The sequence below is a fragment of the Melospiza georgiana genome, chromosome 2, assembly GCF_028018845.1.
Source record: "Melospiza georgiana isolate bMelGeo1 chromosome 2, bMelGeo1.pri, whole genome shotgun sequence".
Classification (NCBI taxonomy): Eukaryota; Metazoa; Chordata; class Aves; order Passeriformes; family Passerellidae; genus Melospiza; species Melospiza georgiana.
Genome location: NC_080431.1, coordinates 78,993,159 through 79,020,344, shown reverse-complemented (window position 1 = coordinate 79,020,344; position 27,186 = coordinate 78,993,159). Strand labels below are relative to the sequence as shown.

The 27,186-nt window shown below is 40.8% G+C and overlaps 1 protein-coding gene across 2 annotated transcripts in view; it reads right to left on the bottom strand.

Annotated features, from left to right (window-relative positions):
• Positions 1-27,186, bottom strand: part of TSPAN9 (tetraspanin 9) — a 169,545-nt gene that overhangs the window by 103,325 nt on the left and 39,034 nt on the right. The window contains exon 3 of one of the 2 annotated variants that reach the window (XM_058018479.1): positions 24,650-24,794. The exons of the other annotated variant lie outside the window; for it this stretch is intronic. Within the exon in view, the coding sequence (XP_057874462.1) occupies positions 24,650-24,734 (85 nt within the window). The 5' untranslated portion in view covers positions 24,735-24,794. The remainder of the gene's footprint in view (positions 1-24,649; positions 24,795-27,186) is intronic. 2 annotated transcript variants of the gene reach the window in all.

Sequence of the window (27,186 nt, the reverse complement as noted above, 5' to 3'; positions counted from 1 at the left end):
AAAAATTCCCTGAATTTTATCCAGCTGATGGGTTCTTCTCCTGTATTATTTTTCTCATATACTCATTTCTTATGTTGCACTTGTCCCTTTCCAGCCAAACATTTACTCAGAAGTAACAGAAATTCTCTCAAGCCGCCCAGGCACTTTTCAGAAGAGCTTTATGAACTCAATCTCATCCCATACCTAAAACACAACTTTTCTAAATTGAGCATATCTCACTCCTCTCCTCCCCCACTTCTGTGCCAATGGTTTTATTACAGGCCTGTCGTGTACAATACTTTGTGTTTCTATTCCAACAGCATGGAAGCTGTTATACTAAACGTTTATCAGTAATAGGGTTCCTCCCTTCTACAAGCTGAAGCAAAGAAATTTGGTAGATACAATCATGAAAAGATTCCGTAGGTTTGTGACTTCCGGAAGAAACACAGTACTTGAAACACACAAGATTCCAACCCAACCTGACTGCATGAACTGCACTCTGAAATCCCATGTTTCTAGTATTCCAAGGATTGCTAAATTAAGTCATCTCAGTTCCCTGTGTTTTTTACTTTTAAATCAACTTGAATGCTTTCTGCCCTGTACACTGAAAAGTTCTGGAAACTGTAATACGGTAAGTTAAAAGAAAAGAGAAGAAAAAAATTTCCTCTCACTCCCTGAGAGGTACACCACTGGAAATGAGGTTGAAAGGAAACAAAAAACAACAAAGCCTTAATCAACAGAATCAAAACTTATGGCTCTCTGAACCTACGAAGGGAACAGAGCTGATTAGTTGCAAGGTGCAGTTTCTCTTTACAGGTAATATTTTTCCAAGCAGAATGATGCTTTGCACCTGTCCTGTAATTAGATGCCAGGCTTATGTATTATGCTGAAAGAAAAAAAAGACTAAGAAAGTGTCTTGATCTTTTCAAAGTTCAGTGCCCCCCAAAGAGTGCCTATAGCTGTTCTATAGCACTTTTAGCTCCATTTATACAAAAGGTATCTCACTTTTGTCCCTACCTACCCCATCTGCTGTGTTTGTCTCTATCAAATATCAATGATATCTGAATCTGAAAGACTGCATCAATACCAAGCTGTAGGCAGGAAGCGGGGAAGGGGAATAATGAATTCTTCCCTAAAAAGTGTTCCCTAACAAATTGTTCCCAGGCACCAGAGCCTTCAAAGTGTCTATCACAGAGCTATCTTCATGCATTTTAAGCATCAGTCATATTAAGGATCCAGTTATTTTTATTTTAATATAAAGAACAAATGCTCAGAAGCCAAATATTCTGAAACATATTTCTACAGTGTCCTGCACGCTCAAGCACTGAAAAGAAAACCCTCAGACTACTGAAGGCCTGACATGGCAGACTGCTACAAAGCTCTGTCAACCAGATTCCCTCTCAGATTTCACAGGCTGGTCACCAGTACTCTTATGCATAATCTCTAAACCACATTTTTAAAGCAACTGGGGACCCTTCAAAATGAAAAAAACAGATACACATTTTTGACATACATCTCTCAATAGTGTGAAAACTTAAAGCATTGACTTGTATTATAGAAGAGAAAAAATACATGCTTAGGGACAGAATTCCAAATTAAGATACCCTCAAGAGATGCTATATGCTGTTCTGAAATAAAACTTCCACTTCATAAAATGTTAATATTAGGGCTTTGGGCAGACATTAAGGTCAGGACAGATGTGCTGCCTAACATGTACAACACTCTCACTTTCCAGAAGGCCAATAAATGCCTTTCAGTAACTAAAAAGCAGTTACAGAAGATGGTGGTACTTTGTTCACAAGTATGCACGTTGGCAAGTCAAGCAATAGAAAGAGGTTGCTCAGGAAAGAAGTTGACCTGGATATAAGTGGAAAAAAAATTCAGTGGGAGAGCAATTAAACACTGGAACAGACTGCTTAGAGAGATGTTAGAATCTCCCTTACTGGAAATATTCAAGACTCAGCTTGACAGGGCCTACATAACCTGAACTGGGGCCTTGCTTTCAATAGAAGGTTGCACCACGTGCTCTCCAGCATCTCCTTTCATCCTAGACTTTGCTGAGATTCTAACATTTTGTTCTAAGGTCCAAAACTCAGACTGTGAAAGAGTGACACTGAACTTCTTGGAGTAGCAGTGACTTGAACTACAGTTGCACACTGTGAAAAACTGGCAAATTGAAACTGCAATCCCACTGATGAGGTGGGGGAAAAAGAGATGCTTCTTCTCAGTAGCTAGATTTAACAAACTAGGAACATCCTCATCCTACCAATTGGGTATCTGCAGATCATAAAGCCTGTCTGAACTTTGTGACTTAATTTGGTAGTTATCCCTTCAAATCTGTTAACTACTATCTTCTTTTAACAGCAAAAATTTCTTGTTTGGCAGAAGAAATGACACACCAAATTCCAGTCTTTCCCATCACCATGCCCTGTTTTTTTTTCCTACTGGCATGTGAATTCCATACAAGAGTGCATTTATCAGAATGAAGGACCTTCCCCAAGGAAAGGAATGTAATTAATTTCCAAAAAGCAGGTATTAGTAATTATTTAAAGGCAATCCATCTGCCCCTAGAGATATACCGGCCACACAGATGAAGGGCTGGTTTAATCTCTTCAAGAGTAAATTTCTGTAAGATCCCAAATTAAACTATTTACATGGGAGAAGAAAGCTTGATCCTTGAGCACAGAGATGGTGGAGTTTCTTTTGGTGTTGCCACTATGTCATGGGAGTGGAAAGGTATTTAAAGACACTGACCTGACAAGGTGGTAAAGTTTTAGATGCATCCATTTAAACTTTAAAAAAAAAACAAAACAAAACAAAAAAAAATGGTGCTACATCTGGCCATATACCCCAATAACTGCTTTATTGTTAGAGCTTTCAACAGTCATGGACATTCTTGCCATGGAGGTGACCCCCCCTAGATGTTTCATTCTACATCAGACATACATGGTACATTATTTTCCTTGGGATTTTGAAGGATCATTAGTCATATTGTCTCTAACCTTTTTGACATGAACTGTTCTAAGGGCAAACATTAGCATATGAAAACATTTTCTCACAGTGTTTTGCTTCCTTTGCTGTGCTATATCACAAGGAGCATAATATATGAAGAAGGCAGACAAATATGGTTTTGATCCTCAGGTGCTAATAATGCTAAAGAGCTATTTTGATGGAACTGCTGAAAGAGCTAAAATATTTTTAACTTCTCTACTTCCAGTAGTCATGTAACTATAAAACACAATTAATTTTGATGATGAAGTTAGAGAATCCTAGGCACATACTTCCAAAGTGTTGTACATTCCTTTCATTCTTACAGAATCTAAAGGATTTTTATACCCTGACATGATTTATCTTTTTGAGGCTCATCTGGGTAGCCATGCAGGTTGTCAACAGGATTTCTTCCCATAACAAGTGACCATATTCTATGTTAAAGTAACATTGTCTGCTGTAACTCCAAGGAAAAAACTTGCTACATCTGAAATACCCAGGATACCATTCCTACAGATTTAAAAAGTAATAAGCAATTCTACTGCTCCTAATAGGATAAGATATCCCCGAGATTTTCAGAAATGTTATTTCAATGTGTCAGTACAGTTAAGTAGACACATAAGACTACTACAAGAGTTAAAGGGGATGAACATACAGAAAATTAGATTAAGTTTTTTTAAGCTCCAAAAGAAATAGGGACACTGATAAACTTAAGTCATTTAGTGGTCAATTCTAGTTTATCCTGGCAGCTTCTGTCTCCACACTTAATAAAAAAATTTCCCTCTTAACAATAAATGAAGTTGCAACATGGCAACAGTAACAGATGCTGCCCCAAATCCTGTAACTTATTCTCACTCTGGATTTCTAAGGAAGTAAGATTTATGCATCCAGACTGTCTCCAGTGAAACCTGAGGGAAGGGAGCAGGCAGGGTGCTGTGCAAGGCCTGGAAACCCAAGCCAACGCTCAGCAGCATGTGTTTGGAGTATCAATAGCAGCAAGGCAGAGCAGAGTGCGAGCCTGACCTGGAGCTTGCATGAAGGATGGGCACACACACATTCTGGGTTCACATTCTGCACAACCTCTCACCCTGCACAGCCCTGTCACAGGGGCACAGGGGGGATCCTGCAGTCTGGCCAGGGCACACGGGGAGGAAGGGAGAGGTCTGTAATGAGCTCAACCATCCAAAAGAAAATCAGAACTCATTAATTCTGCTCTTGGCAGAATTTTAAACAGTAACAGACAGAACTGGAGCTGGGCAGTCACACCTTCGATGTGTGGAGTAGCCTCAAGCACACATCACAACAGCAGCAGAAAGTGAATTTCTGCTCAGTGTACTCTGCCCTTCAAGCCCATGACCTGGAGAAGGGCTTTAAAGTGACCCAACACAGAGCAAGGAGCAAGGGTGAGTGCCCTGCTCAAAAGGGGTTCTAGCACCACAGCTGCCATTTTCAGCATCACAGACTGGCCTCTCTTTTCAATACTTCTCTCCCCACTTTGGTTTAGGATATGTGCTCCATACTCTCCTGATTTAACAGTTCTCCAAGTTTAATATAATTTTATTTTCTCTTTATGTGTCTAAACCCATCACCCCCTTATTTTTCTGCACTGAGGCTCACAATTCCCAGTTTGTTTTCAAAGCTCATTAAGAGAATTTTCTCTCTCCCTCTGTCATATCATTAACAGAAATGTTACAAAACTCCAGTCTAACTCCCAACCTACATAACCATTGCACTACTGCTGATAATCAGCTCCTGTTTATATTTCACCCAACTTTTTTCTTCCTACCCAAGCGAATTTCAATTAATCTTCATGTTAGAAAGTAAACATATACCTACTTCCCTCTTGATTCCCTAAAATCATTAATTTTGCAATTCTATCAAAAAAAGCAATTACATTGTCTGGCAAGATTTATTCTTTATGAACTCATGTTGTTATTGCTTACAATTCTGTCACCCTGCAGACTCTGAGTTTGCATCCTCTTTTAATATCAGGCCCATTATTTTACCAGTGGTTATACTTTCAGGACAGTAATTGCTAAGAAAAACCTTGGCTTTCTTTTGTAGGTCAACATTATAGTTTCCAGTCCTCACTCATACTGACATTTCATTTTAGCTACCATCTCACAAAAACAGTAATCACACAATAGTGGCACAGCAAGAAAGCTCACCAAACACAAACTATTTAAACTGAGGAGTAAGAAAGAGGGAAAATTCAACCTTTTTTTCACATACTGCCTTCATCACTCTTTAACATGAAATGAAATTTTAACAATAAAATTCTGCTACAATATAACATTGAGGGATACTGTTTGGACTTGCAGAATGATGCAGGGTAAAAGGGACCCCTTGAGATCACCTAGTCCAACCCCATGGTCAAAGCAGAGCAAGCTTCAAAGCTGTATCATATTACTTAAGACCTTGTCCAGCAGAATTTGGAGAACTTCCAAGGCTGGTGATTCCACAGCTTCCTAGAGCAACCTCTTCCCACAGCAGCACTCCCAGGAAAAACTTTTTTCCTCATCTCTGTTTGGGACTTACAGAGGCACCAATCATGACCACTGGCTCTTGCCCTCCCTGAGGATTTCTCAGAAGAATCTGTCTTCTCTACTACCTAAGTAAAAGAAAGGCTGTGAAAATCAGCCTGTTCTTCCAGCTAATTTAGACCAGCTACCCACATCTTCTCAACAGCATATGCTCCAGACCCTTTGGAATCTCCTTGCGGCCCTTCACTGCATTTGCTTGTCAGCATCAAGCTGGTACTGGGAAGACCAGCCCTGGGTACAGCCTGGTGTGGCCTCATGAGCACTGAGCATCAGGAAACAGAGATGTTCTCCTCCCCATTGCTATTGTAAGGCATCTGACTGCATTTTCTCAATCTCAGTCTTCCAGGTTTTCTCACAGTGGTAGCTTTTAATATTGACTGTCCTTGCACTCTGCGCAGAGGATTTCTAATCACACTGAAAATCCAACCTTTGAATTTATGCATTCAGCGAAGCTGGTCTTTAATACACCAAATTACAGAATTTGCACTTGATCTCTACATGCCTGCATATGCTTTTAACCAGTTTTCTACCATCAAACAAGCAACAACTGAGCAGAGTGAAAAGCAGCTTGATAAAGTGGGTAATACATGGAGGGGAAGACATTTGACCAAAGCCTTGTATTTGTACCCCAGTGCTAGAGAAGGAAAGACAGGAGCAGTTGCAGACAGGACCATCAGCACCCAGTGAGGATAAGCTGACTTGCAAGTCTCAAAGGTGGAAACAGCTGCCAAGGACAGTGACAGAGAGAAGGGCTGCAACAAATAGGCCAGGTAAGGAAAGACAGATATGAATTCAGACCTGGAATTTCCTAGGAATGCAAATACCTGCAACAGGACAAAAACCAATAGTGTAAGGTGCAAACAGGGTTGTTATGCCTCAGGGAAAGCAGCACAAGAGGGAGAAAAGGGCAGGGCAGGGCAGACAGCAGCACGCAGCTGTAGCAGTTCAGAAGGTTCCCATTTTACTAAGCCAGGAAGTGGTAAAAACACACAAAACCGAAAGATCTTCCCATATGTATCCTTAAAGCCCAGCAAGATCAACCTTTACCTTGGCTGAACTTTTAAACATTTTCTGCGCTGCTGTTCATATTAGATTGGGAAAGAGATTTCTCAATACTGGCCATATCACAAGGACCAGGGAAGGGAGCGAAGACAAATGAGTGAAGATGGTCTGTGTTTTTTGGTTTTTTATGCTCTTTCACAAACCAAGAAAAAACAAAGTTAATGGTCTCCTGGTACACAGCACAGACCAATGGCTCCAGTGGCAACGAAAAATAATAAATAAAGGGGCAGTGCTGGACAGGAGACCAAAAGGGACATATGCATTGTACAGATCTTCTGCTTTTCAATTTCAGTTCAAGGATTTGTCTTAAGACATATATGGCAGCCTCTGCTTTCCATTCTGCTTTAATAGTGATATCCTGATGAACACAGAATAGTTCTGTTATAGTTTAGGAGTAACAGGGACCAATTTCACTCTCAGGATATTTATTGCATTCATCTAGTGGCTTAATAGAGAGGCTGAAAAAACAAACAGTAAGAAAATAGGATGGCTTAAAACAATGTCTCTTTGCAAACATCTGAGAGCTATTATGAAACAAAGGTCTATATGCTACACACATTACAAGTTAAAGAAGTTCCTCTCTTGCAAGGGGCCAGCTGGTTGGAGCAGTGTCTTGGGAAGCTGAGCAGAATACTGGTTCTGGCTCCAGGAGAAACAGAAATACAGAGTCTGACAGATGAGAGAGGAGTTCTTTGAGACCAAGAACCAAAGAAGGTGGTATCTAGCCCTGTGACTATTTCATCAAAAAAAGTATAACCTAGTGGAGTTTTGATTTTCTTCACTTCCAGAACTATCAAAGCTCTTGGAAAAGGAAAAGGACTTAGGCGCTACAGGACATCTGCAAATACTTCAAAAACATTTCCAGCACGGTTACACAATACAAGAAGTGCACTTCTATGGCCAGCGACACACTGAGTCTTTATTTTGGAAAAACTGTGCAAGGACGGTTTCCGTGCCAAACTTCACGGTGTGCCATCCATTGTTTTACATTCCAGCTTCACAGTCCAGGATCACCAGGTGAGTCACAATGTAAGTGGATGACACAAAATCACTAGAAGTTATTTTTAGATAAAGACACTTTTATCACTTTTCAGCATTTGTAATGGCATTCTGCATGCTCAGCAGAACCAGCTGTGTACTTCTCTGCAGCCTGCCTTCATAATTAGATTAGCAGAGCCATTTTATAAGGATGGAGTTCAGGCATCCATCCTAGAATTCAGGCATTCTGTGTCCTGGAAAAGTTTAGTGGAGACAGACCAAAGCTCTTATTCAACAGCAAGATGGAGAAAGGCCAATGAGAAGTGCCAAAAGAAGACTAAGACATGTAAGTGCAAGCCTAGTCCCAGTTGCTAGCACTGGCAAACCTCTAAGAATATTGTGTTAATACTCATTTGTGTAAAAGATACCAAATTTCTGAACTTCTTTGCTCTCAAATGTCCACCAAAAAAAATGCATACACACCAAATCAACCCCATTTTTACCCCTCCTCCTATCAACAATATTTAAATTTCAAATTTCCAGCTGTAAAGCTAGAAAGAGTAACAAGAACTTGCGAAGACTACCAAATCTGATAACCTCACTAAGCAAGGCAATACAGGTTCATGTGCCCATATCCAGCCAGTAGCAAGGCCATGCACATGTTTCAAATGCACACACACACTTATACAGAATATCATGGAATCACAGAAATGTTGAGGTTGAAAATGACCCTGAAGATGATTGAGTCCAACCATTAACCTGCCACTGCCAAGTCCACCACTAAACCATGTCCCTAAGTGCCACACCTACATATCTTTTAATTACCTCCAGGGATGGTGACTCAACCACTTTCCTGGGCAGCCTGTTCCCACACTGGACAACCCTTTAAGTGAAGAAATTTTTCCTAAAATTCAACCAATCTAAACCCCCCGCAGGCACAACTTAACATAGATATAGACAGTAGGCTTGATCCTGTGCTACTCACTGGCTGATCAGGAAGAAAGCTCATCAGAGTGAAATTTGTACTGTTTGCACACATACACAACATGGATCCCTCCAATTGCTGGCCTCAGATGCTTGGTCAGTCCGGTACCAATGCCCTGGTTTCCGCTGTTGCTGACACAGGTGATACTCACAAGGCCTGCAAAATCCCTCCTGTGGTTTGTGCTGTGATCCCTGGCCCTACTTGCTGGCACTTAGCCTAAATGCGTCCACAGGGAAAAGGAAGCACTTCACCCACAGGAAGAGTCAGAAATAGAATAAGAATATAAGATGAAGTGCAGTGATTAGACACAGGGCATGGCCAGGGAATTGAGTGGAGTGACGTGGAGTGGAGTGGAGTAGGATAGGATAGGATAGGATAGGATAGGATAGGATAGGATAGGATAGGATAGGATAGGATAGGATAGGATAGAATAGAATAGAATAGAATAGAATAGAATAGAATAGAATAGAATAGAATAGAATAGAATAGAATAGAATAGAATAGAATAGAATAGAATAGAATAGAATAGAATAGAATAGAATAGAATAGAACAGAACAGAACAGAACAGAACAGAATAGAATAGAATAGAATAGAATAGAATAGAATAGAATAGAATAGAATATTTCAGTCAGAAGGGACGTTTGGCAATCACCTAAGCCAACTGCCTGACCTCTTCAGGGGTGACCAGAAGTTAAAGTATGTTATTAAGTTCATGGTCCAAATGCCCTTTAAACACTGAGAGACTTGGGACATCAAGCCCCTCCATAGGAAGCCTGTTCCAGTGTCTGACCACCCTCTTGGGGAAGAAATGCTTCCTGATGTCAAGTCTAAAGTTCCCCTAATGCAGCTTTGAAACATTCCCCCTTGTACTATCACAGGATGCCAGGGAGAAGGGATCAGCACTTCCCTCTCCAGTTCCCCTCCTCAGGGAGCTGCAGAGCAAGGGGGTCACCCCCTCAGCCTCTCTTTTCTCCTAACTGGACAAACCCAGAGCCCTCAGCCACTCCTCCCAGGACACACCTTCCAGCCCGTTCTCCAGTTTTGTTTCCCCCCTCTGCACACATTTCCCACCCCTCTGGAGTGGTGGTGCCCAGAGCTGCCCCCAGCCCTGCGGGTGAGGCCGCAGCAGCGCTGAGCACAGCGGGTGATGGATGATCCCCCCTGTGCCCGGCTGTGCTCTGTGTTTGATGCCCCCAGGACACGGTTCCTGCCCTCTGGGCTGTGCCCTGCTGACCCTCACTGAGCTGCTGCTGCCCCCAGCACCCCCAGGGCCCTCCCTGCCAGACACTCCTGTCACAGTTTGTACTTGTGCCTGCACTTACTCCATCCCAGCTGCAGGAACTGGCACTTGTTAAAATTCATGCCAGGAATGATTGCAAATGAACTGATCAGCCTCTCATGTTGACTCATCTTGACAGGTTTTACACCCACACCATTGGCTGACCCCTCTCCTGTGACAGTCTGGGGAGAAGTCAGGTCAGGGTGTTCCCTTTGCAGTACTTTGGGTTGGCTGGGTTCTCTCACCTTCTGCACCTTTATGTTTATGACCCTTTTATCACATAACTTCAGAGTATCCTCTGAAATTTGGCATGAATAAATCCAAGGCTGCACTGTGCTTAACTACTGCACTTATTTCTCACACAGAATCAATGAAGGGAAACAGGGGTAGGGTATACAGGTTACTATGAACACCTTGCAACTTAATAAAAACAACCTAAATCTTTTGTTAAACACAGACTTTAAAATTTAGAACTTGCTTGTAAAAATTCATATCCCATCCTACACTGAAATTATGGTGTGTGTGTGTATATACACACATATATTATATATAAATGAATAATGTTAGATATGAATGAAAGTATTTTGCTGTCTGCTGCTGGCAGGGACACTAAAGAAATAAATGTACAACCCCAGAGTTATTTTTTCCAGTGATTTGTTCCTTATGAGATATATTTTGGAACTATGTACTCTTCAGTGAGGCACTGCCTTATCAACACAATTTTTCCTATGCTTTTAGAAGGACTTGCTACAAAGTTTCAAAGACCAAATCAAATCAAGTATTTTCAATTCCTCCCTTACTGTTGGGTTTTTTTGTTTGGTGATGGGGCTTGCTCTTCATATTATCACAAAATGGTTTGGGTTGGAAGGGACATTAAAGACCATCTAGCTTCTCCCCCATGTCATGGGCAGGGACACCTTGCACTAGACCAGGTTGCCTTGAACAATTCCAGGGATGGGGCATCCATGGCTTCTCTGGGCAACCTGCTCCAGTGCCTCATCATCCTCACAGTAAAGAATATCTAATCCAAACCTACCCCCTCTGTAGCACCTTGGAAAAGAAAGAGAGAGGGGGAACTGATCTCCTACATATTAAGAACAACATGAAAGAGAATTGGATTTGCCCTGCAAGAGAAAAGGCCTAAGGCAAAGGAAGAACCACTCTGAAGATCAGCAACAAACACTATGAACTGCAGAGCAGAGCAACTGGGGGAGACTTAGCACAGGGAGGTACATTCAAGAGCAAGAAACACTGGGACTGAGTGAAGTAGATTGTGGGTGGAGGATGAGCATTTCTCAACATAATCAGGGTAGACTGGAGAAAACTCTAGAATCTTATTTTAAGATACCACTCTGTACCAGCTTTCAAGCAAAGAGGACCCACACACCAAGCTTATGGAGAACAAGGTGTCTCTGTGCTGTCCTGTACATAGCTATTTATTCAACATCTTATGTCTGCAGTCTTTTTCTAGTTTGCAATGTTTTCGCAACTTTAAGCCATTGTAAATCCAAAGTCCTGAGTTACTCTGGTCTCCTCACTCTCTGCAGCATCCTATCCTTCCCAGGTGTTGGTATTCATATTTATTCAATGAGACTCTTCAAGAAACTGAGCTGACCACAAACTATTCCTGTGAAAAAAAGCACCAGTGCAGCTCCAGAAGGTACTAGCACATAGAAGAAAGCATGCTCAGGGAAAAAGGGCCGGATCACAGCAATCCCAATTTGAGGTCAGTTTCAAAAACTGTGGAACCACAACCTAAACATGTCCATTCTGGAATATGCATCTTCTGGATATTTTCGTGCAGCACAGCACTACCTATTAGGCCTCCCATTTCATGGGAAGCAGAGATGTCAAGTAAATTGTCAGAGCTCTCACAGGAAACTTTGGCAGGAGCAGGAAGCTGAATTTAGGTTTGTCATGATTCAAGGAAAGCCTTATCCAACAACTGGACCCTGTCACTTGAAGCTGTCCCTGCAGCAAAAAGCTGGAATGCTAAGAGACAAAGAAAGTGCTATTTTAAAAACTGGAATAAGATACCCATATAAGTGACTTTCCTAAAGTCACTGACAGAACCACAGGCAAAAACTAATTCAGAACTACAGAAATTTGTGTTTACAAGGTAGTCCTTGCCTAATATATAGACTCCTGAAATTGAGAGCAATCTTTTATCCAAAAAAAATTAACCCTTTAAGTTTCTTTTATTTTTTTTATGAGAAAGAAAACAATAGTTCAACAGTCAACTGATGATTATTAGAACATATTCTGAGCAATATTTCAGTTTTGCTGCTCAGGCCTTGAGAAGACATCTTTTGGCAAAATCAGAAGCAGAACTTGCTGAAAAATTTCCTATTAAGGGCACAGAGGAGAATAAAGTGACTCTACGTGCTTGTGCATTAAGTCACTCTCATAAGGTATTTGGGGTTTTTCTATATCTGTACATCTTTTCTAACAAGAAAAAGATGAGTTCTGTTATTTAGTTTAAATAATAAAAAAAAATAATACAGTGAACTTAACTCACAGCCAACAGACTCTCTGAACTTCCACCTCTTAGAACTCTAACAGCTTTTCCATTCTCCCCGTCACCTTTCTGAGCTTCTGATGATTCCCGTGCTGCTCCATCTATGGTAGTGGAGACAGTGCTCCACCAGAGGCCTTAGATGCTAAAGGGTATAAGGAAGCAGGTTATGCAAAAAGTATCTATTTCCAGCACAGGAATGCTGCCTGTAACTATCCCATGACAGGGAGCTCAGCTCAAATAGAAAGTGTAAGCCCAAGCATATCAAAGCACCAGGAGCACTGCATCCTGAGATAGCAGTGGGAAACCGGGCAGTGGGGGCGGGGAGGAAGGGGACAGAATGAACAAGCACTTTAGTCTAAAAGAGGAAAGGAAACACTAAGTCAGGTCCTGAAATTTTATAAGGGAATCGTGAAGGCACCTCGCAGCCTTACACTGAAAGACAAGCGTATAAAATATCAGAAAAAAAGGTCACAGAGAAAACTAATTAAAAAAATAGCTAGAGTGAATGTCCATTAATTCTTCAAGATAGAAGAGCAAATAGCACTAAAGCTCCTGGTTTAGCCTCAGATTTTTAAGAGATCTCAGAGCAGAACAGCCTTCCTTTCAGCATGCAAAGGCAATCAGCACTCTACAGTTCTTCCACAAAGGGAACTTCTCTCAATACAAATTGACAGGAATTAGAGATTTTGAGGTGAGATTTGAGGTGATCACATTTTAAAAACCTATTCCTATATGTAGCCCTCCTGCAAAACTAAAATGAAGCAAACCAAAACTTGCATAGTCAAGTGCAAAAGTGTTTTGAAGGTCACATCCTTGAATGAGTTATGCACATTCAGGCTGTACATCCTCATAGGAACACTGATCTATCTTCAGCCCAGTTCTCCCATCTACAGAAAACAGAATTGCAGCTTTCCATTTCCATGTGCAGAAAATGGGAATCAGGCTGCCCATGCAAGGACCTGTTGTTCTCATTGTTTTATATGATCTTTCACATTTGAAGCCTAGAGAGCTCAGCTCTGATCAGAACAGGATGTTAGAACACTAATTGATAACTTTCACTTTCTTCATATACTCTTGCTCATGTGTGTTTGCAGGAACACCATGAAAACACCACCATGAAAAATGGGAAATATTTAAGGAAACAGTTAGAGGTTGCTTCCTTTATGGAAGGACCTAATCATGTAACACTTGAGGATACAGGTCCTGCAAGGGAGAAGGAACAATACTCCGAATGTCAAACCAGTCAACTCCTGTCTCCTTGAAATCCAACATGATCCTTGCATTTACCACAGAGGTTTTTTGCAATGCCTAGCAAAATTCTTCACATAGTTCCTACTAATCACATTCCTTGGATTTTAGTTGTTTTTCTTCAGACCAAGGTTGCTCTGCAGGCAGAATGGCCATGCACTTAAAATTGCAGTGGGACCTTCACCATGAACACAGGCTATTATTTAACACAAAGTGTCCTGAAAAAACATAGAGTCTAAAACTGAGTAGCCAGAAATGAAAAGCTTTCTGAACTTCACTGTATTCAGTTCCCATGAATTATAATTGAGAAACTGCGACCCTTCACTTTTCTGTAACCAGGTGGTCTGAAAAATTTAGTAAAATTCTATTAAGCACTCCAGTATTATCACAGTAATGTCATTGCAGGCTGCCTTCAAAGCAGTGTTTGAACAGAACGTATTAATTACAATTGAACAATGAGGAAAAAGCAAAATAGGTGCTCCTTGGCTGTACAGTGCAGCACACTACCCTTGAGGACAATGGGATGGCACGTTAGGAAACTGGAAAAGTGGCTTCACACCAAATACACATAAGACAATCCCACCAATGGGATTAAAATACATGACAAACCAGTCATGTACCCTAATCCCATTGTTCCCTTAACTTTCAAGGAATCAGACTCACAGCTAAGCAAAGCCCAACCACTCATTTAGTACACCCATCCCTCCAAAAGCAGTATCAACATATACAGACATCTGCTCAGCAGGAAGCTGTATCCCAGTTCCAGCTCTGCCAGATGCTTCATGCCACAGCCACAGCTGGGAAAGAGAAGAGATGGCCTGCAACTGCTTCCCAAGAGACCAGCAGAGGCAAAAAAAGAAAAGTAATTCTCACAGTTCTGTGGGAAACATTTCATGTCTGCCAGACCTCACAATAATTGCAGAAATACCTACTCACTGTCCAGGGCTGTGCTCTCTCTCTAAAAGGAGTTTGCACAATACATGTGTGGAGGCTCCATGGCTGGAGGCTCTGCACCTTTCTCAGGCAGCCTGTGCCAAGGCTGTCTAATCCCTGGTGTCACAGCAGCCATGGCAAGCTCCCTCTGCTTTTAGCTTTTTGTCATTTGCTAAAATGTGGCAGCCTCAGCATTACTCTTTCTTTCCTACTTAGTATGTAAACCCAGTATAGTTTATTCTTAATACTGTATTTGCTTTGAACACCTTGTTATGTGAAAATAAAATTGTAGTGTTTGTACAAAGTCTATTTGTAATCCATTACAGTCCTCTCTGAAACACACAGAGTTATTTTTGGGCCACATAAGTCCAAAGCAATTCAGTCTCCTGGGTCTCTTTTTGCATCAGCACCTCTGCTGACACTGCAAATAGGTACCAGGCAGCAAAACTGCATTTCTCCTCCACAGTGAGTCTCTACTCTCTAAGTCCTAGTTGGGAGCTCATTTCTCACAGCCCACCAAAAAGTTATCAGCTGGCAACAGCTTTCAGACCTTACCACCTGGGCTGGGTGCAAACAATGATATGGACATGGAGAAATTGTTATAGATTATTACGTCCATGTCATCTGTCCTCCTGGAGTTTTTCCCTTGAACACTGTGGAAGTATGGGTTTAAGGCAAAGGTCAAAAGGCAAGCTGAATAGCTCTACAACTTGAAGGGTTTAATTCAGAGCCCTGTCTGTAAGGTTCTGTGTGTGCAGTCTTCCCTTGGGCAGGGATGACTCAAAGAGGCTCTTTCAACCACCATTAATTTAGCATTGCTCATAATCAGCATTACTTCCACATCTATTTTATCACAGCAGTCTCCTACTTCAGGACACGGCCAACAAGATCACATGGGATACAGCTGAAGCAAGCTTTAAACACAACAATCTTACCACAAAATATATTAAAATAGAAAGTTAGCGTATCCCATAGGACCTCATCTAAATGCTCACCAGACTGCTTGCATGAGCAAGGGGTGGGGAGAGACTGAGAGAGAGATTCCTTGATGGAGAGACCACCCATTCACTATTCCCTTTCACAGCTGCCCTTGTGCAGAGGTTCCTTAGGTTTATTTCACAATGACAAAGTTTTGGGTTTACTTCAATTTTTTTTTACAGAAGACAGATGGATGATATTGGTGTTTTTAGCTACAGCTTCTTACAAAATGATGTAATAAAAATCTCCCCAACCATCATTTATATCATGTAACAACGAAAATTAAGTTCCACATACAGAAATTGCTCCAACCGAAAAAAAAAAAACCCACGTTGACTCCAAGGATGGGATATCATGGCAATTGTAACTGAGATGGATCAAAGCTGCTTGTCTTTTATGGTCTTCATTTGCAAAGGACCGAACATAACCAGATTACTGGGATTGCAGTACAGCTCAGTGTAGAAGGACATTAATTTTCTTTGCCTGGAAAAGGCTCTTAGCATTTTTCATGTAATTACACCAAAGAGCAAGTCAACTCTAGGGCTAAAAGGGAGAAAACATGAGGAGAAAAACAGGAATAAACCTTCAGTGGGACTTGAACTTGGGAAAATAATCCCAGCATGTTCAGAATGAGTAACACCACTTTCACCTCCTCTGATGAAAGTTCACACTGCTCAGCTCTATGAAAGCATTTGAAACAGAAGGGAGGAAGGGAATCACAGCAGGATTGAGAGGGAATGTGTATTGCCTCTGATGAATGGCACAATGCCCAGGCAGCTGCTGCACAAATGCCAAAAGTAGGACCTTTGTTGCTTCAGCTGGATCCCTCTTGAAGTTTTGAATTACAGGCAGATACCTCATGTTATGGGATTCTGCTGCAGCACAGCAATGCAGAGACTGCTCGCTACACGTGTCTTTTCCATTCTGAAACTGAAACCCTAATGGGAAACCAGCCTCTCCAAAAGCCTCATAGAGCAGCTAAAAAGTATATTTCAGCACTTTTACACCAGACCTTGCAGGAATTAACATTATCCTGAATCTTTGTTCATCTTTCAAATGCAAAAGCTGAATGCAGACAGCCACATTTTAAAATCAAAACCTGAAAAAAGCAAAAGTGTGCACAGTAACGAAAGGCAAATAATTTCTTTAAAATTCTGTGAACAACTTGGCAGGTGGTTGCTGCATTTTAAATAACAGCCATGTAATTTTCCACATAGTAGGTAAAAAAATGAATCATAGAATCACAGAATATTGCAAGATGGAAGGGATCCATAAGGATCAGCAAGTCCAACACACTGCTCCTCACAGGACTGCATAAAACTAGACCCTATGACTAAGAGCTTTGGCCAGATGCTCCTTAATTCTGACAGGTCTGAGGCTGCAACCATTTCCCTGGGGAGCCTGTTCCTGTGACTGACCACCTTCTCAGTGAAGAACATGGTCCTAACATCCAAGGTGAACTTCTCCTGATGTAGCTTAATTTAATCTAATTTCATTTCATTTCATTTCATTGCACTGCATTTCATTTTATAGTGTCCTGTCACTGATGACCAGAAACACAACCAGGATTGTCCCATCCCAGGTGGACAATGTGGCACTTTCCCTTGCTAAATTTCATATGGTCGCTGACTGTCCAGGTCTCCAGATGTCTCTGTAGGCTTCTCTGCCCTTGAACGTGCCCACAGGTCCTCCTTGCCAGCAAACTTTCTCAAGGTACATTTGATTCCAGTGTCCAGATAATTTATGAAGGCATTAAAGAGCACTGGCCCTAAAACTGAGTCATGGGGAACTGTACTGGTGACTGCCTGCCCGGCTGATGTTGCCCCATTTACTATACCCCCGTGAGCCCCACCCGACAGCCCTTTGCTCACTCCATGTCCTGTGAACTTGTCTAGACGTGTGATGAACAGTTTATGCCAAAAGACGCTGCGAGAGACAGAACCTAAAGCTTTGATAAAACTACAGAAAAAAAAAGCTTCCTTTGGTCAACTAGGTGAGTGACCTTGTCATAAAAGGAAGTTAAGTTGGTTAAGCAGGACTTTCCCCATATGAACCCATGCTGGTTAGGAACAATGACTGCCTTTTTTCTCAATGCTTTAAGAAAATCAGACAACCAGATATATCTGCAAGTTCAAGGTATATTTTCACCTCAAATGAAATTACTAAAAATTCCAAGGTACGACAACTTCTAAGATCTAAAAACTGACATGCTATTAAAATATTTTTAATTAGATAGACATATTCAAGTATTCCAGGCTTGCTGTTAAATAAAGTGTAGAATAGAACTGGGTGATATCACCTTTGACAGCAGCAGGATTTTCTGAGAAGCTACTGTTCTCACTGCAGCTTAAACAACTAGTTCAGTTTCATCACCACCTGTGCTAGTTTTGGCTGGGGTACAGTTAATTTTCTTCACAGTAGCCGGTGTGGGGCTGGTATGGGATTTGTGCTGGAAACAGTGCTGATAACACAGAGTTTTTTGTTCATTTTTTTTTTGATTGCTAAGCAGTGCTTGCACAGCATTAAAGCTCCCTCTGCTCCTCATCCCATTCCATCAGCAAGGAGGCTCCGGGAGCACAAGAAGTTGGGGGGTCACAGCCAGGAGAGCTGACCCAAGGAATCTCCCAGACCATATGGTGTCCTGCTTAGTATGTAGAGCTTGGGGAAGAAGAAAGAAGAGGGGAACATCCAGAGCGATGGCATTTGTCTTCCCAGGTCACTGTTACCTGTGATGGGGCCTCCCTGTCCTGGGAATGGCTGAAGACCTGCCTGCCCATGGGAGTGCTGAGTGATTCCTTGTTTTGCTTTGCTTGAGTGCTCAGATTTTGCTTTCCCTATTAAAGTGTCTCTAACTCAACCCATGATTTTCTGTCTTTTACACTTCCCATTCGCTTCACCATCCCATGGGGAGGAAGCTGCTGCGTGGGACTTAGTTGATGGCTGGGGCTAAACCCCAACACAACCTCACATGAAGTTGTAGACTAACAAAAAATAAAACAAGAAAAAAAAAGAATAAAAAGAAAAACTAGCTTGGTTTCTTCCTAACTATAAATACCCCAAACCTTGAAACACAGTGATAAGTTCCATTTTTATACTTCAACATAGTGACTAACAAATAAACTTCAATATATAATAGATTCTTTGCCTAATGCTCATTTTTAATGCAAAGCATGTTTTTAGAAACATTATTCTTTAAGCCTCCAGCACAATTAATGTAGCCTTATATAACCATATAACAAATTTTTACAGTTTTAACTCATTTCCAGATTTCAAACCACGTCTGATTTTACATAATCCTAAATTAAATATTACACCAGCTAATAAGTAGTTTTTGAGGTTTTAACATAATGCAAAACACATGGAAATTGAAATTCTTAATCAGTGGACCATCCATTATAATATGAGAAGCAGTAAAACCATTTTCCTATTTCCCACTCTCCCATCCAAAACTAACACCAAAGCTAACACCAAATCTATTTTCCCTCAGAGAATAACAACTAAATTAATGATGGGGGGAAAAAGATTAATCCGGATAAGTTCCACGTTATTTAACTTATCATAAAATTGGGAATTTAAAACCACGCTACAAAAAAAAAGGCATTTTCTCAAGAGGTTTTGGACTTTTAGATATGCTTAATATAGCAGAATGATAAAGTTTGCTTTTCAGTGTATTCTGAAAATAGGCAATTCTGCTATGGACTTGTGGTTCTTCCATCGTTAAAAATTCTCAATGAATCCAGAAAGTGCTTGAATTACATTTTTAAAAAAATCTATAGATCTTCAAGTAATAATTTATTTCAAAATTAATCTGAAAGCTGTGATGTCCACTGCTCTCCAATTACTGAAAACATATTTTGATGCTTAGACAGATCTGAGTTTTTTATTGTTATAAGTGGTAAAAACATGGATGTAATCTTCCAAACTTTCTTTAAGCAGCACATATGAGAGAAAAAAAAAGTGAAGCTGCTCATTCTTCCTTCTTTAGAGGTCACTATACTATAGGTTACTCTCTTGCAACTGCCAAGCTTTTTGCAGTTCTTTCCCTTGTTTTATCAGAGTTGCAATTAAATTTATCTTAGAAAAATCCAGCACAGTTCCACAAAAGCCTATAAGTCCACACACCTCACTTATATTACCTGAAGACTATGTATTTCATGGTAGGTATTGGTGACCAGCAATTTTCTGGAAGGCTGGGAAAACAGAGCATCAGTGTATCAGTTTATATCAACACCCCTCTGTTCTGGTAGATAAATACTTTAGGTTTACTTAAAAAAAATTAAAAGAAGAAAATACAGAGTGCTTAGAACTGGAAATATGATAAATAAAACCAGACGATTGATGTGAAGCAAAAAAATTTGTTAAGATATACCTATCGCAACTTACTACAAAGGTGACCTCAAATATTAAATGTCTGAGCTCTTATCAAAAAATTTTAGCACAACTGGGATATGGATTGTCAGTGTCATGCTGACCTGGAAAGATCAGCTAGCAAATAGCATCAGCTATTTATCTATAATTCCTCTCCCCTGCACTTTTACCGATTTCCCATTTCACTGTTGATGGTGATTGAGATGCAGCTGAAGGGGCAACTGCTTGTGACTTGTCAACACCGAATCTGCGCTCAGGGTCCTCATGTAAGGAAGTTATACAGGGGGTCAAGAAATGGTACAACAAAACATCTGTACCATCCATCCTTCCCTACTCTTCCTCTTCTCCAGCTCAATTGCTTCCACGTGGGACACCAAACCCAGCCTCATATCAAAGTGCCACACAGCTGTAGGCTACTAATAGGTAACTAATGAGGATTAGGACCTAACGAGCCATCCACTGCACAGGGAAGAACTGCTGAGTGATGGCTGCTACTTCTCAGTTTGTCCCATTTGGGCTTGACATGGGCTATCTATCTCTCAGCATCATTTCTTTGGCCTGTCACTGCCTGTCCAAGCTCTTTGGTTCAGTTACCTCTTCAGCCTGTTCTTAACAGCAGATGTAACTTGGTGGGGAATTTTTTATCTTTTTTTTTTAAGTCTTTTCCATAGTTTACTCCTATTTTTCATCTGGACTGTCACACAAGAAAAGCCAAGTACTTTTCTGGAAAAGCCAACCTGTTTGTAAGGGTGAGGACAAGCGAAGTGACTGTTTCTGTGCTAACAGCCTGTCAAGTTCTTTCCTTCTCTGCAGGCCTCACAAACTCCATGCCTCAGTGGACAGACAAGCTCTCCTACATCAACCAGAAGAGTCTGGATTCCTACAGCACAAACGATGCCCACACACACACACAGGAACCTGGTTTCCAAATAGGACATGGTCAAGCAGACAGCCTTGGGCTCAGCCTGATGCCGTAGGCGCTCACACCCAAGTGCCAACCATCACGTGGTACCACTGTGGTACTACGTGTACACACAAGACCTAGTAATTTTCTACTTCTGAGTATCTTTGTGCCAGAAATAATGATATCCCCACCCCCACTCATAGACAATGATTATAAATAATTATAGCAGGTTTAGCAGTGAGTCAGTTCAGATCCAACTGCTGTCCATGCTCTTAGACAGTCAATACGAAAGGTTAACAGCAACAGAGGTCTCACCAAATTTTAACATTTGCTCGATTTTAACAGACTGTTTGATCATGTAAGGACGCTTTAAAATAAAGGATGTAAAACCAATACAATTCCTCCACAGAGAGCTACTCCCAGTTGCAGTGTTATGATCTATGACTTGACAGCACTTCATCATCTTGTGCAGGGTTTTTCTTTTCTTTTCTAACACAGTTGCATAGTTTTATCTTTAACAATAGACTTAAGTAAAATTAAGTCATTCATTTTCTTAAATGGTGCTGCATCGTCAGCACCCTATAATTATTTTAGTGTATGAATGCAATAGTTGAGAATAAAAGTCTTAAATTTATGCAATCTTACAGCACCTTTGGCATAAATCATACGCTCTCAGACATTTTGCATGATAATTTGGCCTGTAAAAAGCCTGCCAGCTCTTGAAAATGCCTTGTACTATAGACTACCCAGGAGAAGATTTGCTACATTTAATATACTCCTATCAGCCAGCACAATGCCTTTAAATTCAATATAAATTATCAGAATAATAAAATAAGTTCCAATTAAGTCCAAACTGCCAGCCAACCAGAGCAAAAAGATCTTACCTTAAAACAGTTTGTGCTTGTAGTTCTTATTACTGTGTCACTCTTGCACATAATTGCCTACCTGCTACAATTACAACACATTCCCCCCCACATAGAGCTGACTAACCTTCAGGCTTGTCTACTGAGAGCAGAAAACCCAAAGAGCCTGCAATTCCTGAGGTGGTGTTTGTCAGGAGACCATGTCTTTCCATGGTGGGGGCTTCTATCAGCTACAGGTAGCCCACACTTTCCACGCAGAAAGTTCCACTCGTAAGAGCTGAGGAATGGGGCAAAGCTTTCATCCAGCTCAGGCACCCAGCTGTGGGCAAAGAGGAAACTCCTCACATGCTCCGAGCACAGATAATGCACAGCTTCCTACACACAGATAATGCACAGCTTCCCACACACAGATAATGCACAGCTTCCTACACTCCTGCTCCAACCACACTCCTGACACAAGCCCTGCCACACTGCAGCTAAAACCTGGAGTATCAGAACACACTCAAACCAAGGCATTGTTTGACCCTGTTTAAGCCGTTTTGTCCTCATCCCAGCACAGTGCTGTGAAAGGTCCTCACCAGTTTGCTGACTGACTCCCACAGCAGTCCTTAGAAGGATTGAGAAGTCACACAAAAGACAGCAGGTATTCAAAATAATGACCCTCACGAACGTGAACTATCTAGCACTTCTCAGATGGTCTATCAAGTTCTTGAAACTGGATAACAAATAGATGATTTGGGGCTTTTTGAGAGAAAGTGTCAAAAGAACGCTTCAGAAAAACATAGCAACCTCACCTCCCAAGTGCAACAAGGATTGGCAGTGGTCCAAACAGAGGATACTGACTAACTTTAGAAATTTGACTGCTTTAAAGTTCTGAAATTCACACTTAGGGTTGATTTGTAAAACTGTCAACTATCCACAATCTCATTATAAAATCTTTTAATGTAAAAAAGGGAAATAGATTCAAGTCTTTACTTTGCGAGTGCTAAAGCTCAAAAATGTTGCCCTAAACATAGCTCTATTGATAGAGCTCATTAGTGCAACTATGCTGAATCCAAAGAAACTACAATGAGTGGTTTGGGGTATGAGAAAAAAGACTAGAAATGAGACTTAATAAATTTGTGCAATTGTCTTGAAGGGGAAGAAAACTTTAAATTCAATTTCAAGGTTACAACCAGCTTTTATACTCAGCAACAGCTCTGCAATTTTTTTCCTAGTTAAACTGCACTCCTTGTTCTGGATACAATAAATGTAATTTTTGATACTGACTTTTGAGACTGAAAACTTTAGAACAGAGGAGGAAAGGGAAGGCTTTTGGGTGAGATTCAATCACTAAACCTTAATAGAACCAATGACTCATACAAGAAACAAAGGAAGAAACTAGTGTTACAATAATCCTACTTTGAGATTAAAACCGAGAAATAAAAATCTCCCTTAATACATGCAAGGATAAAGTGATACTATGTACCTTTAAAACAAGGTAGAAAAAGCACATTTCACCATATGCTTCTTTACCCAAATGGCACTGATCCATCATCATACCCTCAGTTGGTTATTCCTGGAGATATACTAACACTCAAAATAAAGAAGGCACTAAAGTTCCTGAGAGTGACAGGAAACCCAGCAGAGTAAGAAATTTTAGACAGAGTTATTTACAGATATTTTCCTGTGAGAAAAGAATGGTAAGAATGTAGCTTGAACATTAACAAATCCACTAAAACATCAGTCTGCCTGGCAGAGTCAGCAGATTTGGAGGGGGATTCAGTGGGGCTGGAAATTCAAACTTTAGCTTGTAATCAGAAAAATCCTACTTTAGAAATTTGAACCAGCAGCTAGAAACATGTAATATAATATAGAGCTCTCCTAAAATGGTACCCAGCTAGAGGGACCTTAGACTACATGAAGCCTGTGACTATTTAGTTTAAAAAAAAAGAAAAAAGTCAATGATACTGAAGCTCTTTATTATTCTGCAGGGACCTATTTGTAAGTGAGTGACATGGACAAAATCTGCTAATCTTCACTTCCTTCCTTCGCTTTCCTTGGGAAAGGTGCTGCAGATTGTGTGTGCAATTCCTCCATTAGGATGCTGACAGAGCAGAAGTTTATCTGAAATAAATTTCCAACTGAAATAATCTATTCTATTCTAAAGATACTCTCATGGAAAATAAATTGGATCAACTGAATTTTAAAACATCACTCAAAATGCTTATTCAGATTGTTTATGAAGCAATTACACACCATACTTAGGTAACAGTTTAAATGAAATCAGTTATTAGTTCCTAATATCTTACTCTCAAGTAGGAAGGCACTTGCAGTGTGGGGTTCTACAGGAGATCCAGCCCATAGTCCTGCAAATACCCAAGAAGATCTCTATATTTGTGGTTTTTCTTAACGTGATTCAAGCATTTTCTGAATTCATTGAGAACGTTTAAGGATGGAAGAAGAGAAGCTCAGTACAACACAGGATGCCCAGAACTAACAGCTTCCCAGTTGCTTTGGTGCAGCAGAGAAATGAAAGACCTGTTTCATTATTATTAGTCTTCCAAAGCACTTCCACATGCCTCAGGAACATCACTGTGTAGCCCTGATTTTCTGGAGTACCAGCAGTTTTTCAGAGAACACTGATAAACACAGCACACCATACAGTCACTGCTGTGTGGTTCAGCCAAGGAGCAGCTCACGTGTAAGTCAGTTTAGGCTTCTGGGAGAAAAAAAATATTTATTAAACAAACAAATAAATAATGAAGATGAAGGAAGAGATTTGGGGATTATTAGGGAATATTTATTTGGCAGGAGAAAGCAAAGAGGACTTGATGAGACTTGTAAGAGATAAGTCTATTAAAAACATTGTTAGCAGAATGAACCAATTAAGTCCACATCCCCAAAGCAAGTTGGCAATCCGTTTCTAACACCTGTTTTCAGACCAGGGCTTGCAGAGCTTAAACACGTTGTTTAAAGTGATCTCCCCAGAACCTCTAGGTCAATAAACACAAGGTAGAAAGGCACTTTCAGGACTGCTTACTGTGAGCATTAGCCATAGCAGATGCGAGTTTCAACCAGCAGCATTCAGCACCAGGTGGAGGAGAGCTGGGCATTCTGTCCTGCATGGAGCATATCAAAGCCACGCGGCCAACAAGTCGCAGACTGCTGAAGAGAGCAGGTCCCTCCTGACCAGTAAAAGTAAGAAACAGAAAGGTCCATCCAAGATAGTCACGAATCTGTATTTATTTATCAAAAAAATCACATTTCCTTTAACTCAAAATGTGCTGAGCATTACTTAAGTACTGGGACATAACACCTGCAGCCCCTCAGGGCTTCTGAAGTTTCATAAGGATTTCCAGCTAGGATCTCCTTGACTTACAGGATCTAAAGAACGCATCAAAAGTAGTCATTTCAAGCATTTGTTTCAGAGTTTTTATTAGCAGGCACTCTTTAGCATAGGACATCCTTCCTGAATAATTAAAACATAGAAAGGTCACACACAGTCCCCATCAGCAGAGAAATCCAAGAGCCCCAAGGTGGAGGAAAACTTTTTTAAGCTTTACACCATGGAGTTAAACTGCATCCAGCAAACACTGTTTCTCCCTAGGCCACTTGGCAAGATCCTGCTTTCACCCTGAGCTACCAAAGTAAATGAGAATTTTGTGAAGCTATATTTGCCACTGCCACTGTTTCCTCTTGACAAATTTGCAGATGATACAAAACCAAGAAGATTGGCTGATATACCAGATGATTATGCCACCATTCACAGGGACCTGAACAGGCTGGAGACAGGGGCTCACAGGAACCTCATGAAAAGTGACAAAAGGAAATGCAAAGTCTTGCACATAAAGAGGAATAACCCCATGCACCAGGATATGCTGGGGGCAAACTAGAAGGTGTCCTAAGCCCATGCAATATACAGAGAACTGACTCTGCAAAAGGAGTGGCATCTACTAACTCTTTATAAAGGATTTAATGAAACAAGCATGACAGAAAAATACCAAAAATATCTAGAATTGTCAAAGTGTTGTGCAAATGCCCTTGACAGTTTTTGAGAGGGAAGAATAGAAGATGACAAGTCCAGTCAGAAGTACTTTGCTTTAAACTGTCTTAGCCTGCACAAAATAAGGTTGTATTTGCACAACAGAATTCACAATATGCATCGAATGTAGAAATGAAGCAATACACAATGGCATGATGCTTTCAGTGCTGTTGTGCAAACAGAAGCATCAGTGAGCACAGATGTCCCTCCCATGACTTCATCCTATACATCCAAGGTCACATGGTTTATTTTGGCACACAGATACACACATGAGGACTACATGTGCAGGTACAAACCAGTTTGGACTTGAAGGCCTATTCTGCTCCCTGGAATAAATTTCTCCTCCCAGTGGTCCAGTAAATTGAATCTGCAGGCATTGTAGCCTGAAGAGAGTTAAAATCTCTATTAAAGAGAACCAGAGGATAGCAAAGAAAACTGTAATTAACATCTATTTTAGGCCATTTTGTGGGAGCAAGATAGAACTATGCTATGAGTCACTTAGAACTCCACGCTGACCCCCAAATCCAAATTAAGATGCCCTGCCATGCTCTGCAGGAGTCCATCAGAGACTCTAATCATGGAGAACTGTAATGAAAGAGCAAGGGCACTACCAGATTTTTTTTGCAAAGCCAAAGTAAATGCAAAATGGGTATCAGGCTGAAATTAAGACAGTGAGCAGAAAAAAATTCACAAAAGCCATTGATTCAAAATGCACACAAACCTAAAAATCCCCCCGCCCCCCAAAAGATATACAGATAAAGTATATTAGAATGAGCAGTGGTTTCATACCTGAAATAGTTTTTTAAGATAAGCCATCTAATATATGATACAACTGTGACAGTCAGTGAGTGACATGGCACTAAAGCTGCCAAAAGGAATAAATACTCCAGCATCCAGTGTTAAATCAAATGCTGATAAGGTTAACTACAGTGCAATAGCATCTGAAAAGCAAAGCATGAGAACAAAAAGGCTTAACCACTTTCTGCCAGCAAGTCTGCAAACCTCATCCTTCAATATTTATGCATCTTATGTGTGCCTCTTACCGAGGAACTGACCCTTGCTGCAATCAAAGGTGTAAGTGCTGCTCTGGCTGCAGACCATCTAACAATAATACACATGCAAAGCACACAAATGACATTCCCCTTAGCACAGAAGGGGCTGTGCTGCTAATGGGAAACGTGGTATTTGGAGACAATGATGAAATTCTAACAGCTGCAGCAGACTGAAGGGTGGAGGGGGGAAAAGAAAAAAGAAAGCAAGCAGATAGAGATGGGGGAAACTGAATGACTAGAGTCAAACTAACAGCTGGGTAAAAACAGCCTAAGAGAGGGGTACTTTTGGAGTTCCCACATCCTTTTCATCCCTCTTATATTTTACCAGTTACAGCAAAAAAAGTAGTAGCTCATAAATAAACTAATCAGAATTGTTATCATCAACCCTGTGAGGTCATCATTCATCACATCATGCATCTTCCTTATATAAGCACGCAAAAATGCTGATGATAAGCACTACAGAAAGCACCTTAACAGAAAAAT